Source organism: Protomyctophum bolini, assembly GCF_963924005.1.
Source record: "Protomyctophum bolini genome assembly, chromosome: 5".
Classification (NCBI taxonomy): Eukaryota; Metazoa; Chordata; class Actinopteri; order Myctophiformes; family Myctophidae; genus Protomyctophum; species Protomyctophum bolini.
This window is the reverse complement of record NC_137866.1, coordinates 13,044,796-13,062,627: the sequence shown is the minus strand read 5'-3', so window position 1 is coordinate 13,062,627 and position 17,832 is coordinate 13,044,796. Positions and strand designations below refer to the sequence as shown.

At 43.5% G+C, this 17,832-nt stretch overlaps 1 protein-coding gene across 1 annotated transcript in view; it reads left to right on the top strand.

Moving 5' to 3' along the window:
• The window catches only part of pex14 (peroxisomal biogenesis factor 14), a 59,844-nt gene extending 49,465 nt beyond the window's left edge, over positions 1-10,379 (top strand). Inside the window, exons 7-9 of the mRNA XM_080763359.1 lie at positions 1,591-1,688; positions 7,000-7,091; positions 9,766-10,379. Of these exons, the coding sequence (XP_080619485.1) occupies positions 1,591-1,688; positions 7,000-7,091; positions 9,766-10,318 (743 nt within the window). The 3' untranslated portion in view covers positions 10,319-10,379. The remainder of the gene's footprint in view (positions 1-1,590; positions 1,689-6,999; positions 7,092-9,765) is intronic.
• Positions 10,380-17,832: the final 7,453 nt, after the last annotated feature.

Sequence of the window (17,832 nt, the reverse complement as noted above, 5' to 3'; positions counted from 1 at the left end):
TTAATCCCATTAGGCTTGATTTAACACTTTACACGCCCATGATTTATATGAATGTTTATTGGTTTTCTGTAATACAATCAGCTCGGGGAAACTTAATGCATTGTTTGGTAATACGCGGGTGACTGGAAGCAGGGGGCAACAAACTGTGCCCGGTGTTATTTGAAATCATACACCCTCTTCCAACACCAAACACTTGAACTAATTCAATCTTCAAAGTCAATGGAAAAAGAGCAATATTTATTGGGATTAGGAGGGACATTTTGTCTGGCAGCCTCCTCCCAAATGAGAGCCTTTGTTTTTCCCTTTGTTGATCGTTTAAGGACTTAAGATGCATTAGAAGGCAGTGTCTGGGTGGATAATGGAAGGTTAGAGACTGTTATTTGATTTAAGTTCAGACACTAAAGATTAATATCTCCATCCTATGCTCAAAAATAGCCCCCCCCCCCTTACCCCTCCAACGCCTCTGTGACCAAAAAGCTCAGACTGAAGTTACTGGTTATTAGCTTTGATTACAATTCTTGGAGGATAGCTTTGATCAATGACATGAAACTAACACTTTTGAAGTGTTACGTTTCCCATTTAGACCTTAGGTCAGAACTAAATATTTTCTCATCCTGCTGCATGTGTGGATTTCTTATTTTAGACGGGCATTCAGCTGATGCTCCTATACCACTTGCAACACAAATGCAGGTGTAGGCCTGGCCCGTGGCTCAGCGGTACAGGCTTACCGTGGCTGGTAATCCAGTCTGGCGGTGTGCCACGGGTTCGACTCCCGATCACGACGTCTTTTACTGCATGTCACCCCCCCACACCTCCACCCCATCTCTCTCCCCATTTCCTGTCAGCCTACTGTCTATCCCTCCATAAAATAAATAAATAAAGTGAAAGCCACAAAAAAAAAAATGCAGGTGTAGCGCAAGTTTCCAAATGACGAACTCCTGCAAGAGTATGGAGTTCGAGCATCAGAACTGAATTGCACCTAGACAATATTCCTCTGATCTCTGAAGGAGCAGGAAAACATGATATTAAGGGAAGAGAGTACGGTAGTGTAGTGTTAAATATTTTATTTATTTATTTTAATAAGTAACTTACAATAGTACACGACAAAGATGTTAGAGATTGCATCATACTCTTGTGTGTGTTGGTGCTTTCCAGCATTTTTAGGATGTACTGTACTGTACATAATGTTAGTAGGAATTCAGAGTACGGTAGTGTAGTGTTAAATATTTTATTTATTTATTTTAATAAGTAACTTACAATAGTACACGACAAAGATGTTAGAGATTGCATCATACTCTTGTGTGTGTTGGTGCTTTCCAGCATTTTTAGGATGTACTGTACTGTACATAATGTTAGTAGGAATTCAGAGTATGAAAATGTTTTGCCGACATTGTGCCGGGTCCTCATCACTGTGGGAGAATGTATTATTTTTCTTGGGCATCAGGTCTAGAGGTTATAATAATTAGGTTTAGATAAACACTTAAGGTTATGCAGGCATGTAGTGTCGTGGGTTAGGGTTAGTTTATTCAATGGAAGTAAGTACTCCTAACTAATGAAATCCTACGGGTGTGTGCGTGTGTCCATCCACAGTGAACCAGCTCCAGCAGACCCTGGCCACGGTCCAGGAACTCCTGGTCCAGCAGCAGCAGAGGATTCAAGAGCTGTCCAAGGAACTGACCACAGCAGAGGTAACGACAGTAACGCCCTCATCGTCAACTCGGCACCCTCTTCTCATTACCTCACAGTTCCACGATTCAGCATTTTTGGCTACACAAAAACAAATATCTGTTTCTGCTTTCTGCTCTATTAACAAAAACAAAACAAAACATTTGCCCTGGAAACTGGTGAAAACATACACTGGCCTTAATTATAAACGTGTTAAGATCTGCTGTTTGAACTGTTGTTCAAGCTGAGTATTCATGAGTTTGGAAGCGTTTCGGTAACAGGAAGGTCGCTGGGTCAAATCCCCCATTAACTACAGTGCATGTTCTTCTGACAAGGACCCACAGGCTTCTTGGAATTGCATTGGAATGAAAACTCATGCGTCACCCATAACCAGCTAAGATAGACAGCCTTATTGTGCACCATCAAAAACAATATGGTGCATCTCGTCATGGCATCATCATTTGCAGTCATAACACTGGTCGCCCTCACCTTGATTTTTATTGGCCATGTTCATAATCCGCTCAGGATTATAACAGTTTAGGTCCACGACTCTTGCCTTAAAATGCACCACATCAAATACTACTCAACTGAAGTGAGGGGACGAAGCGTTGCTTGCTTTTTATAACAGCAGTCATAAATCGCTTTATGCTCCTGGGCCCTAAAAAAAGAAGTGCTTTGAGAAAAGAGTCTATCTTAGACAATGTTTTATGTCCACAGCTTGTTAAGCACATGGGTGTTTGAGTGTAGCATCTGGATCCTGCAGGAAAACATATGTGAACACATCTGCTTTGGCCCAAACGGGGAAGAAAAATATGAATCTCTCCCCTGGATGAGGTTCATCAAAAACCGACGACTCATAGCTCATGTTGCGCCGTTTAGGCTGTTCTCCCCCACACGGCACACCGTTTCTCTAAACCGACTTGAAAGGAGTGTCGGCGTACATCAGCCGTGCGCGAGTGTGTTTTCTGCGTGGGAACAACGCCCTAATTGAACCCACGCAGACTTAAAATGGAACACGTTGAAGGTTCACTCAGCCAAGCAACAAGGCCCCACTTTAAACAATGAGCTACCTCCAAGGCACAGAGCGACCAAGGATGTTTTTTCTTTTCATTCTTCATCGCCGATACACAGATTGGATTAAAAAGTGTCTACTTCATTTGCCATGAGTGCCTTGTTGGACGGCGGCAGTGTATAAAAAGTATATTTCACATCAAAACACCCATTAAACAAATCATAAACTCTGCTTTATAGCTATAGTGTTGGATCTTAAATTTTCCTCACGAGGCGGCGTACGGTCCCCTCTGTTGTCTCGGGCCATAGGGGAAATTGGGAAATTGTTTTCAGGTCCCGGGGCGCGTGATTAGAAACACATGTTGGGAGCCGTGGAGCTGCTTATCATTCGCCGTTCGTTCGTGGCTTTCTGGTTTCGCCTCGCCGCATCTCGCTCGAAGTGCGCCACGCTGCTCGGCAATTACACCTCTCAGCGAGGAAATGTGCCTTTAACCCAAAACACATGGAGACTTCTGTTCCCTCAGCTGCTAAGTAAACATTTCTTATAGTTAGGAAACCACTGAATTGCTGTGTGCGTACAGTGTCCCCAAGCTGGGGACCTCGTTATGGGAGTCAGTTTAGAGAGTCAGCCTGACTTGTATTTACACACGCACACACACATACAGACACACGCACACACAGTGCGTATAAGGCTCCAGGGGCTGGGACAAATTGACTCTTTTGCCATTTTTCTCTGTAATCATGACTTCTTTAAGGGTATTATCGTGTAGCTGCTTCTTACCACTGCTGTTAAATGTTAAATGGCTGGCTAAAGGATGAATTTGCTTCGGGCTGATTCGTCTCTAATGTTAAACAGCCCGGTCTATTTCTGCTCCATTATCATTACAAATCTGCCAGTTAACAGTGTTTGCCCCGCCGTCGCAACTGCTTGATAGTTCTCTTTATTAGTGGATGCACATAGAAGATTAGAAAACCGCCCTCTCTTTGCTTGCGCGAGATGAACTGCCAGTGGGAAAGTGCATAAATAGACTGAAATCAATTGCACTGTACCAGTGTTTTCCACTCAAAAATGCTCCTCTGGGAATTTCCTTTTGAAACTAATTCTATCATAAATATACATGCATTACACAAAAGCACACTGTCTGCCGGCAGAGTAACTGTGAATTAATTTGCCTTCAGACACTCTTAAACAAGGCTTGTTAAAGATCTTATCTTGTTGCTAATGGTCCATAGGCATTTATCTTCATTTAGCTGGATGTGCGTTGCCGTCCTTGGGTGCTGCTGGAGTTGAGGCTCTTTTTGTGTGTGCTTGTAATATATATATATATATATATATATATATATATATATATATATTTATTTATTTATTTTTCCCTGAAGCGCTTAGTTAAGCAGCGAAAGGGGCTGACCCCTATCATATCCAGGCAACCACCCGAGACATATTAGTTACAATGCTATTACACCAGTTAACAGGAATCTCTGTGGATTTACACTGTAAAAGAAAAATATATATTACTGCCAATCTTACAGAGTAGACTAATATCCTCTTTTGAAATATTCAATTTAAATAATAAAAAATACTCTTATAAATAAATTATAATATACCTTTTTTGATCAAATACTGACATTTGGTGTTATGTTTAGAATACTTGAGCAGACCTGTGGATCCATGCCTCTGCTTTTGATATAAAGCATATATATATATACACACACACACTATATTTCTGAGTGGTGCAACCACTCCAAGGAACAGCAATGTCTGTCCCTCCCTATGTCAATAATATGTCCATCCCTATGTCCATATGTCCCTCCTGTCCATCTCTATGTCCGTCCCTATGTTTATGGGTACCAGTAGGGGCAAAAGTGTCGCTGTTTTGCTAGAAACGGAGAGGGAGATGTTGCACTTTTGCCTGCTAATTACAATGTGGAGCGTGCATGAGAGAGAGAGAGAGAGAGAGAGTGTTGTCTGCTAATTCCCCCACACAGTAACTCTGTCATTTCTCGACCGTTTCGGACACGGCGCGGCTCGCCGGAACCGGGCCGGCACCCTGGGCGTGTTCCTGTCTGGAAGTTCTGGTGACCCTCACACGGAATTACCTCACTCAGTTCACACGTGTGATATATAAATCTCTGCTGTAAGGCATTCCAAAATGTCAATTTCCAAACATCCAGCTCAAGTGTTTTTTTTCCATCATTGATAAGAACAGCTGACAATGGATCTCCAACCTAACCTAATCCTGCAAGTTAGCTGCATTGCCATGTAGACGCCATGTTCATGACGTAACCATGTAAACGCCATGTTCATGACGTAACCATGTAGACGCCATGTTCATGACGTAACCATGTAGACGCCATGTTCGTGACGTAACCATGTAGACGCCATGTTCATGACGTAACCATGTAGACGCCATGTTCATGACGTAACCATGTAGACGCCATGTTCATGACGTAACCATGTAGACGCCATGTTCATGACGTAACCATGTAGACGCCATGTTCATGACGTAACCATGTAGACATACAATGTCCTCCCCTTCTTAAGGAACAGACCCAGTCTTTAGGCTCGGAGCAATTATACATTTCCTCCCTCCAAAGGTAAAATGAGAGCGAGGCAGATTCCAGCCTTATTATGTGGCTGCCTTAGGGAGGCGGAGGGATTAGGACGGTTCTAATGAGGTGAAGGCTGTAATGAGAGTGTCCTCACCAGGCCTCCAATGCGCCACCTCGAAAAAACATTGTCTTAATCAGCCAGGTTTAGGAGCTGATAAGACGCCAAAAATATGTGTACTTTCACCTACTCCAACCCTGCCGTCTCTTCTGCGCTTCTCTCTCCTTTCGCTTCTCCTCTCCTTCTATTCCCTCCCTCCCTCCTTCGTTCCACTGTAAATGAGTCTGATCCCTTTCAGATGTGATTCAATTAATTTCTCTTAGATTTAATTACAAGCGATAGAGTCCGAGTTATCCCTCTCCCCTCGATAGGGGGTCTGCTCTTCCTAACAAGCTGCCTCTGGTGAGTCAGGAGAGTCTTAATTACAGTTTTTAGCTTTCTTTTATCCTGAGAACCCCCTCCCCCCCCCCCCCCCCACACACACACACACACACACACACACACACACACACACACTCCCCCTGGTACTCTCTCCTAGCCAGTTTGTACTTTTCTTCAGGAATAGACTGAGGGAAGGGAATAGATAGAGGAATGCAGGTGCAATCAGCTCGAACATCAGCCGCCTGGAAAACGAAAAGAAAAACACGTTTCCAGGATGTACTAGTAAGATCCTGTTCTCTTATGGGTCCATGCAGGTCCTATGCTCCCAAGAGTTAAATTCACACTGAGGAGTTTACTGTGTGAATTTGCAATGGCCTGCCCACTTAATATGCCACACGTTTTGTTCTCTGAGAGTTTGCTTGCGAGTTGCACACTAACAACCTAAGAAGGTCGTTGCCATCACCTGCATTGCATTGGTCTGCGTTTTATCGTCAAAACACACATCGGCTTATATTTTCCTCTGACAATTGATGCCCCTGCCCGTCCACAGAGACATTTTTTTCAACAGCAATTTGCCATTCAAATATTTTGCGTGATGTGACAATTAGCCGTCGCTCCCCTGTAGCAATTCGTGCTATGCCAAGTGCAATGATAACGCTCACCTTTGATAAAAGACAAAAAGAACAAAACAAACTGCCAAGTTAAGGTCTGCCCTCATGAATGATTCCATTGTTCAAGATGAGGCCATTATCCAAAACTCCTGGCCTGCCCTAATCTTTCCTAGGCGGTATGGAAAATTATGTAAAAATGGCATGATTCACTCTCAGTAGCCATTTTATGGCCGTAAAGATGACAGTACTAGGGCTGTTTGTCTTCCCTTCTGTCATAACATGCAGCCTCATAGGCAGGCTATTGTGAAGTTGTACTATGGTAACAAGATCATGTATCTATGGGGATTTGCATATACTGTACGTGTTTACCTTTGTTTACCCTCAAACTGAACTTTTTTCTCCATTTCTGTACAAATTGCTTCCTCATTTTACAATTACAGCAAGTGAAAGCACAAGAAACGGTGAAAGAAGTGCAGAACATATCCACAAACCTCTACTGCAACCATTCATATTACCTGTAGAGTGTGTGTGTGTGTGTGTGTGTGTGTGTGTGTGTGTGTGTGTGTGTGTGTGTGTGTGTGTGTGCACGCTCGTGCGTGTGTGTGTGCGCTCGTGCGTGTGCGGTGAATTAAAAAAATGTTTGCCTATACTAGTGACATTCCAAAAAATGGGGTCGCCAGGTTGACCGTTGTTAAACTATATCTCATTTACTCTATCTCACAGGCATCCTCTGCAACCAACCGTATCCTTGACAGTCAGAGCGTTGTGGAGCTGAAGGGTGAGATAGCTTCTTTGAAAGGCCTACTGCTCAGCAGGTAACTAGATCTCTATGTCGTCTATATCTAATGTGGGTACACTTTTTCCCACTGCTTTTTTACCAGCTGCTGTGTAAGCACAGCTGGTCAATGTTCTCTCTGCTGTGCTTTCACGCCCACTTGCTGTAGTTGAGACCTATGTTTCTCATTGGTTGTACTGACAGCCTGACGATTGGCTGCCTCGTCTCTAACCACACACTTTTTGCCTCTAACTGACCTCTCAGCCATGGGATATAAAGCAGCAGCTGGTAATTAATTGATGTCATCAATTCTTGTCTTTTTTTTCTGATCACATCCCTGGGCAACAGAACAATGCTTGGCAACCCCCTGTTGGCCATGTCTAGCATGATGTATTTGACTCAATTGTGTCCAGTGCCAAATTAACAGACATATTGACTGTACTAGTAACCTTTGTATTCAAATCTTCTGCATCCACATACAAATTATTTGCATCCTGTTTAATATCTGCTATTGAAAATGTGCCTGGCCAATCCGAACACAGTTACTTTATTATTTCCCTAGGACAACGTAAGCATACATTCTTAATCTTTTATATCTCTGCTATATTTTGAAAACAAAGCAATACTGCCTCATCAAAGTTGGTGTAGTGTGTTTATATATTGTTAATTACTTGCATGAGAGGGGGAGAGGTGGTGGAGTTAGTTGTTTTAGCAGACAGTTTGAGGGTCGAATGGAGTTAAGAGGTTTTGTCCAAAGCATTTTTTACTACTTTCTATTGGTTCAATATTTTCAAAACAACACACAGACGTAAAAGGTGTTCAATAGCACTGATTTATGCAAGAAATAATAATTAATAACCTCAAAAATGGAGTTAGGAGGTTTCCTCCCGACAACAACGAATTATGGCAAGGATGTATGTGAAACAAGGCAATTTGGATGTAATATTGTTTTGTAAATGCATTGCATACATATGTATGTGCGTGCGTGTGTGCGTGCGTATGTGGTTTACTTTACCCATCACATGAGCATGCCATCCTTCCTGAGAGTATAACTCACAAATTGTGCTACAAATGTGTACAGTTGTGATAGATGGCATATTGAAGAACAATGAATGTACATCAATGCTGTCAACCTCAATTGTACTAATGTGCTAATACCCATCAGCGGTCGTTTCTGTGGATATTCAGATATGCTGTGATTCATTCCATCCTCCTGCAGTCCTCTTACTCTCACTGCATCCATAAACCTCCTCTTTGGCCTTCCTCTTTCCTCTCCTTGTCTGGCAGCCTTTCTCTCAATATGCCCCTCATCCCTCCTCCACAGTCCACTCAACTTTGGCACTTTTGCTTAATCTCCAAATCTTCGAACTCTGTAATTGGTATAGCTGACAGATACATTTGAACCTTCTGACCTGGTAGGACCCTTTTAATGTAGTCAGTCCCGATGAATAGAGGCACAAATATTTTGGTAAGTAGGTAATGTTGATATTATAGCCGAATATACAGTATGAATATGAAAAGCACCTTCATGTACATCAGGTATCGGGTAAAAATTAAAAAATTGAAGACGCATTACAGGTTTCAAGGAGGTCATGTTGTCAAAGGTCTCATTGAATAGTATCATAGTAAGTGCTCACTGCGTTCGCAATTAGAATTCTTCCCATTCTTTTCTTTTTGCCTCAGTTGCCCAATCTAGTAGTCAGGTACCGCCTGTCACTACTTTCAAATGGATATCCTGATTTATACTAGCCATTAGCATGCAATGATTATATATCATTGCTGCTAATGAAGCCTCAAGTAATATAATGGTTTACGTCCCAAAACTGACGAAAGTCAGAAAATTGCCATAGAGCACGTTTTGTTCGTCTTGTACATCCTAATCAGCAATAAGGCCTTTCAGGTCATTTTGTTTTTTCCCTGTCTCTCACAATTACTTTTCTGCTGAAGGGGTAAATCACAACAACCATTTGTCACTAAACTGGTTCCCCTTCTTTTCAAATGATCCGAAACCGCTGTAAACTGTTATTCAGTTCGTCTGTGATGATCCCTTTTAAGACACAGCTTTGGGCTTTTTGATCTGAAAACACTGCAGTGGTTGCAATTAAAAACATTTTAGACCATCTTTACCAGGTGTGACAAACATCTGGCAATTTAGCGTCAAAAGACATGTATGGTCTGTTCTCATCTAACATCTTACTTTGAACAGTGGCTCTTTCTTTTGCCGCAACACGCCCAGTTACTATTGATTACATGCTGTGCACTTTTCAAGCACTTTGATCACAGAAGTGCTTTGGTGTCATTGTGACCAGGCCTGATTCTAGCGGTGTTTGTCCACCTCTCTTGTCTGCTTCTGCTTCTGACCAGTGTCTTTCTGACAGAATTACCATCTGATTAATGCATTTCTGATAGAAATACAGCGTGATAAATGTATTTCTGAACCCTAACAGTAACCCTAACCTCACAAACCCTAACACTAACCGTAAAGTTGTTTGTGGTTGGCACAAAAACTTTGGCGCAAGCAGGATTGGAACCTGGGCGGGATGGATTGGAAGTTGAGTCACTAGATCACTATGCTACGAGGCGGCTGGCGGGATGGTTTTTAAGCGCGTAGTAATGCATGACAACGCCCAACTCATGTAAAGTAGGGGAGGGAAGCTTCCCCATATTTCTGTCAGAAGACATTGAGAGCCTTTTGTCCTGTCTTTGCCACACAGGAGGCAGTTCCCTGCCACGCCCTCCGTTCCCAAGATTCCGTCGTGGCAAATCCCGCTGAAGCCGGCCTCCAGCCCGCCGTCCGTCAGCCACACGCACAGCAGCAGCGACATCTCCCCCGTGAGTAACGAGTCCGCCGGCTCCTCCCCCATCAAAGATGGCCACCACAGTCCCCACCAGGACGCCCTGGGGGACCCCGACGGCGCGCACGTCGTCGCCACCATCAACGGACACGCCGCCGGTGGCGGTGGCTTGTGCCTGGGAGGAGCCATGTCGCTCCCGCTGGACCTGAAAGACCAGGTCCGAATGGAGGTGCAGGGGGAGGAGGAGAGGAAGGAACAAGAGGAGGAGCAGGAAGATGACGACGACGAGGATGATGGTGATGGTGATGAAGAGGAGGAGGAGGAGGAGGAGGAGGATGTGAGTCGTGTGGAGGAAGGGGAGCTGTTGAGCATGCAGACGGAGGACCGCCGTGGCGGGGACGGACAGATCAACGAGCAGGTGGACAAACTGAGGAGGCCTGAGGGGGCGAGCAATGAAAGCGAGGTGGATTAGAACTGTCAGCACAGACACCACACACAACAACAATACAGTCCCAACACAGCGTCTCATTTCAGTCCTCTGGCCTGTTTCATTTACTTGCTCCTCTTGAGTGAATCATTCTCAGTTGTATGTTATCGGTTTGGTTTAGTTTTTTGTTTGTTTTGTTTTCTCTCAACAATTTTTTTTTTTTTTTAATTTGTATTATTACCTTTTAATCAAGAGCAAAAAGGAGCAGGGTGGGAAGGGGGTGAAGCAACCTAGTTGACGTGCAGTCTTAGCTCACCTCAATTTACTTTTCAGCTTGAATGTGGGATTTCAGCTTTACAAGAAATGAATGAGCAATATTCACAAAAAATATATATGCGTTCAAGAACCTGTATGCAGTACCTCATCGGCTCATGAGTTGATAAGCCACACATGGCTGCTCAGCCTCTGGCAGCGCCACAGTGACTACAAGGAGCTAGCAGTAGTGACAGACCAAAGAAGCGGTACAGTATAGAGTACATGGCACGTCTCCAACCCCCGCTAGTTTTGGGTCAGGAGGCATTTGGAGGCATTTGGTATAGTCTCAAAAGTCACCATGAGGTTCCAGAGAATCATGAGCACAGCCCCCGTCTTCCCCGCTGGCGGCAATAGGAGAGGACAGGCTCTTCCAGGGCATGGAGCTTTTAGCCTCTTTTATGTGTCCTTTCGCATTGGTGTCAGTCTGTCAATAATTCACAAGGCCAGCCAGAGTGGCATTTGGGTGAAATAAAAAGCCCTGAAATTTGAGATTAGAATGTGATGACGGGTTTTGTTCCATGCCGGTGTCACAGACTGTGTTCATACACTCAAAGCAGGACGGGGTGGCAGATAAATGCGTTTTCATCCCCCCCTCCCCCCACTCTTTATTTTTCACTGACAGCTGAATTGTGCTTCTCTGCGTGCGTGCGTGCGTGTGTGCGTGCGTGTGTGTGTGTGTGTGTGTGTGTGTGTGTGTGTGTGTGCGTGCGTGCGTGCGTGCTCGCCTGCGTACGTGTGCAGTGCATGTGTGTGTCTCTGGGCAGGGGGATTGCGGGGGGGGGGGAAGCCCAGGCTGTCTGCTCAGCGGCATCTCTGTCTCCAGCAGGGCAGCTGATTTGGTTTGTGAAGTATGTTAATAATCAAATGATCAACAAATAACAGATGTATTAGTTCATGCAGCTTGAAATGTCAAGGAGGCTAAAAGCGGAAATCTAATACCGAAAGCCCTGTTGCATTATATTATATTCCGTGACAAACCCTCCGGTCCAAATTATATAGGGGCCTCCCACAGTGAGCAATCTTTACGCAAAACGCAGCCAATATTTTGTAATTAATCTGTGGTAAAAAAAGGAAAAAAAGAGCGCTGCCACAGATGGAAGTTGCAGAACTTTCTTTTCTTTTGGTGTGCCTGCCTGGTCTGGCTCAAAGTGCGGAGGCGGTGAAGAGGGTAGGGGTTGTTAAAGAAAATAAAAAATAAATCCCCCCTGATTGAAACTGAAACCAACAAATGAACGCTCTTATTAAATTACTCACTCGGGACTCCAGCTGACGAGAAAAGAGCGCACGATTGAGGAGAAGGGGTATAAACTCTAATGGCATTTTCACCTCCTTCACATACCTTTACTGTTCTGGTACAATTACACCGTGCCTGCAGACTGTCAAACGCCTATTTTCACGTAACCGGGTGACTTGACAATAGAGCATAATACTGTAAAATGAAATTAGACGGGGGTTTTTCACTGTTTATTCTTGTTTACAACTGGTTATGAACGTCTAACTTCGGCTGATGAGGGGGGATAATGAAGTAGAAAAGAAGTGGTCCTAAGAGTCTCTGTACCCTGCTTATAATTTTCTGATATCAACCAGAAATGTATATACTGTAATTGTAATAAATCCCATTTATCACTAGCTGCTTTGGTCACCTTCAATTCAAATCAGTTCTTGAGAATAAGACTAAGCATTGACTTTTTGGCAAGCAACGCCTTGCGCAATGGAGTATAAATTAATCTTGAGATTTTTTTTAAGTACCATAAATGGGATGTCATGAACTAGGAGCATTAATTTGATTAATATCAATCACATTTTATTTTGACAGCTTAGATTTGAGCAATAGGCGAGGCAAAGCAAGTTTGTTTGTATTGCACATTTCAACAAAGCAATTCAAAGTGATTTACATAATACATTAAGACATTATGACGAGAGTAATGAAAAGCAATAAAACCAAAAAATAAGAGCAAGTAAAATAACAGAAAAATAATACATTTACAATGCGGAATACTTCTACTTTTGTTTTTGTCTGCAGCAAACAGAAAGGTCTTTGCCTTTGATTTAAAAGAACAGAGTTGTAGCACACCTGCATGGCTGCAACAGTAGCCTACATGATACGTCTATTCTGAATTGTCTAAAGTCCTAAATCATTTTCATATGTTGTCTCAAAAAGTCTCATCTTAAATCTGAGCTATCAATAGCTCTGCCAGGCCAGGAGGCAGAGATTTAGTTTTCACCTGTGCATGGCGTGTGTCTCTCATGCAGCCACAAGATTTTCGAATCGATCCCACGGTCGAAGCCTGCTTTGCATTTTGGTATTTAACTCTTGAACCAATCAAATTATAACGTCCCCCCGCCCTCTGGATTTCTTGAATCATGCTGCAACTCTCCATATAGGCCATGCCCATTTCTACCATTTTGTATTTTCTTCAAAATACGCTTTTTGCTATTTTGCCTCTCAATACTTGCGGGAGGGACCTAATTTACAAACGTTGTGAACACAATAACACATCTTCTGATTGACCCTAAATTTTTGTCGGAGAGTGAGGGACCTTTAAACAACACAGAACCAAATCTGATTTCCCTTAGACCCATTGAGGGCGCTACAAATGCTATGAATGTCACTTGATTGTTGCAGTGCTTATTTCGTCGACTAATACTATGACAAAAGATGTTCGCCGACTACCTTTTTTCACTGACGAAAACTAAATGGAAACTAAGCTATGATGACTAAAACTATAAGACTAAATATATTGACAATTTCGTCAACAAATAAAAACTAGATTAAAATGTTAGGAAGGCACTAGTGGACAAGATATCCAGTATAAGTCATTTTACACTTGGTTGCATGCTGAAAATAGCACATCTACAAGCTCACAACATGTCGCAGCGGGACGCGTTGTGAGCTTGTAGATCGGCTATTTCGACTAAATCAACTGTAGATTTAGTCGACTAAAATCTTATGATATTTAGTTGACTAAAACTAGACTACACACTAAAACATTCCAGCTAACTAAAATGTGACTCAAACTAAATTAAAACTATTCAAGAGACCATGACTAAAACTAAAATCAAAATCAACACTGGATTGTTGAAGAAACTTTTTGCTTGTGTAAATTGGCTTCCAAAAAATGTTGTATTGTAGGCAGACTAATGACCCTTTCTGATTTCTGTCAAGTTGTGTTCAAACACCCCCTTTTCACCAGAAAGCTCCGTAGGAAACGTGTGGATGTGGATAGAGCACATCTCCCAAAGCATTTTCACTTCTGATCATAGGGGGCGGGGCACCCCGAATGATCTTCTTCTGATCATAGGGGGCGGGGCACCCCAAATGAGAAAAGTTGAACCGTATGTCATGGAACTGCTATATCCTTCCACAGCTTCCTCTGCCCCTGACTGATGCAACCCATGACTTCCACAGCCCTGGGTGAGTAACCCAGCCTGGCGGAGATATGTACTCTGCAGAGCGGCCCTTTTCTAGTTACATCTTCAATATGAGTGAATAGGAGACGATGGATTTTTTTTCTCTTCTTTTTGTAGTTCAAATCACATTTTACTCAATTGTTTTCCAGAATAAGCACTATGCTATATTTTCTATGGACTTGCCAATAAGGATCACATCAATAAACCCTGATGCTAGACAAGCTTCTTACGTAGGAAAAAAATGGCAATTTCTCTTATACCGGGGCATTCTGAATATTCCAATGCATTATCAAGTTTATGAATTTAATTTGTCAAGGTCTGAATGATCAATAGCGTTTCACATATTGATGAGGTGTATAAACTTCTCAGAGGTTCGATACGGCATCCCTTTGTAATCCATTAACCTCTCCCTGGAGTTCAGGCCAACCTTAGATTTATAGGGGCCTTCTGTAATAAATGCACTTGTACATCATTTAGTGTCTTATGGGATTTGCAATGCATTCCTGCCCAGAAAGCCTCCTCTATCCTAATCTCCCATTCTCATCTCCATCTTTAGAGGCAAGGCACACCAGTCAACATCCTCTGCAGTTTGCATACAGTATACCATTTCAAACACAAGTCACACTTGCAAATAAGAAAAGACTCCTGTTCAGAACAGAGTTTGAGTATTACCCAGCAAGTAGTACCAACATTATTGCACAGAGGAATTATTTGTCCAAAGCGGAACCTTGATTTTGACACCGTTTGGCTCTCTGGTTAGCTGCCTTAACCTCATCAATCTTGCTGCTAAACGGAGAGCACTCAATAGGATAGTGTATTGACGCGCTCTGAACTCCATTGTTCGTTGGAACTGAGCACTCAGCAGGTTAGAGGGCTGAGTGTCTCCTTGGATCAATGCAAGGGTTGTTAGCCCACTGCAGCCAGTGGGCTATCGTGGGTCTAGCTTCACACGATAAATGCATACGGCATGCATGAGCACTACTGGTTGAAACTCCATGTTGTGTAATAAGCGGGATATACACGCCAGACTTTGTTGTCCTTACTACACAGACTGAGGTCGCGAGATCAGGGAACGACATCGGATGCACTCTTCACACAGCACAAACAGGGAGGTCCTCGAGGCACGTCCCACTGGGAGGAGACCCCGGGGCAGAGCAAGGCGCAGTTGGAGGAGACTCACTGGCCTTGGAACGTCTCAGGATCCCCCAGGAGGAAGTCACTATAATGTTGCTCTGGAGAGGGAAGTCTGGAACACTCTGGTGGAGCTGTTGCCCCTGCGACCAGACTACGGATAAGCGGTTGAAGATGGATGAATGGATGGATGGACCCAGCACAAACGGTCGACTGATGTTGCTTGTTGTGCGCCTGTTTTCCGAGCTCCGAGAAAGTACTTCTCCATGCCAGGAGTTTGTTAGTTTGCCTTAGTCTCGCATAGACAGACAACTATTCCACAATCTCCGAATGCTATATAGTCTGGAACTACACCTCCCGAAATCAGAGCAAGGAAGCTGGCATTTCAGTTCAAGAAATTATATTTTAAAATATCTTTACATTTATATTTTAAATATTAATTTCAGCTAAGATGTTTTTTGATTGCGACCGAAGGTCGCAGTTAACTATGAAACCTTGCGTTTTTGTGACGTCATTTTCTCACTCAATTTGTCATTCAACTTGTCATGTCACGTCATATCAGGTCTTGTGACATCACTATGACATCATCAGGGATGATAGTAAATCAGGGATCATGTCGTAGTAAATGCGACCTGCTGTCACTATTATGGAGATCCCTGATCTCATCAATATTAGTCCTACCTACATACCTGTGCCCTCATCAAACCCTGTACACTCAAGACACTGCCACCACTGCCACCCTTGGATCTCCATATATGAAGCTGACCTGTTCTGACATTCCATATGTTGATCTGACCTCATCAAACCCTGTACACTCAAGACACACTCCATATATGGCCAGTGCACGCTTCTCACCCCCAGGCGTCTTACTGGTTTGTATTAGGATACATTTGCGCGACTGTAACGACAAAACTGAAATGGGGAGGAGGCTTCACTTCCTCTTTATCGCTTGCTCATGATCAGAGCTTCCGTTCTCCAGTCCAGACTGTATGACTGGAAACAACACAACAGTCTGGCCACGCGAGACTAGGGGGACCTTAATTCCTTGAGCTTTCAACCCTCAAAGACTGAGCCTGGACAAGTGTTGTTTCTCCATGACTATGATCGAGGTGACGGAAACAGTTAACTTCCACCCACCACTCATTGCCTCCCAGAGAACTTCAGCACTGCTACTCGTCTCACAAAGGAAGTGTCCCCTAAAAACTTTGCATTGGCAAAGGTCATAGACGACGGAGAAAGGGGGCGTGGTGGAATTCTTTCCCTTCCTCTTCCCTTTGAGATAAGCTGCATGTGGCGTGCAGCATATGAGAAGGCGGAATTGGAACACTTTGATGTCAGATTTGATGTGTCACGAGGCCTGTGGAACACCACCGGGTGCCTTACCCCTCTGGAAATATCCCTTTACACTGAGGGAATCCATTCTTGGATTGATGTTATCATGACCAACAGGTCACACTGCAGCTATCGTTCGAAAATAGCCAAGGATTGGGCTATTGTTTCTTTGCCTATAGGGAATAGGTTTATTTGGAGCTATAGTCTTTTTGAAGTTTTCAGATCCTTTTCAAATCCTGTAGTGTGGTTTCATATTTCACACATTGTAGGTCTTTGATAGCAGTGCTAACCCCTTTCAACCTGCTGTCGTCCCTATTTTGGGCATGTATTATATATTTTCTTTCAAATATAAAATGTTTCATTTGTTTCAAATAATTATTTAAAAAATGTCTTCTTCTTCTTCTTCTTCTTCTAAGACGCCCTGAGTGCGTGAAGCGACCTCGAGGTCGCATGTACGCATCCGTTACTGCTGGGCGAGTGATGGCACTTTGGCATGGGAGGTCAGATCAACATATAGAATGAATTCTGTACTGGCCCTATATGGAGTGTGTCTTGAGTGTACAGGGTTTGATGAGGTCAGATCAACATATGGAATGTCAGAACAGGTCAGCTTCATATATGGGGTGGCAGTGGGAGCAGTGTCTTGAGTGCACAGGGTTTGATGAGGACCCAGGTAGGGCCGGGCCTTAAGTTTCGGGCCTGTTGAGAACTCTAGTTTTCGCTGGCTGCTGGACCGGCGAAAACTAACAACTTTGGGGCAGGCCGTCTAGAGTTTGAATGGATAGGTATCAGTCAAAAGGGAGACATCCCTTTTGGATGGGTGGGGTCGGATCAACATATGGAATGTCAGAACAGGTCAGCTCCATATATGGAGATGGAGGCGTGATATCATGAGATGTGACCATATATGGAGGCATAAATGGTGCATTTATATAGTGCGCTTTACATAGATTGTGCATCAATTCACCCATTCACACACCGTTGGTGGCGGAAACCATGCAAGCCACTCTACCCCTGAGCCACCGCCGCCCTAAGGCGTGATGTCACAAGGCGTGCATTTCCGTGTGACGTGACACACGGAAATGCAGGTTTTCATATCTGAATTATCATATCATCTGAATGCTCACAAACGAATTGCATCGCAGGCTTGTAGATCGTCTATTGTCGCCCTTCATTGTACGACAAAGTACATAGGGTTTTAATCAATAACACAGTGAATCACAGTGAACGGCGTCGGTAAGCATGTGGGTCACCTCCAGAGGCTGTAGCCTGTAGACTGTCTAAAATCTGTTTGCTCGCTAGTCCTTAACAGCAGCTGAACACTGACTACTGGTGAAAATTAGAGCGTTTGACAAGTCAAGGTCACCGGG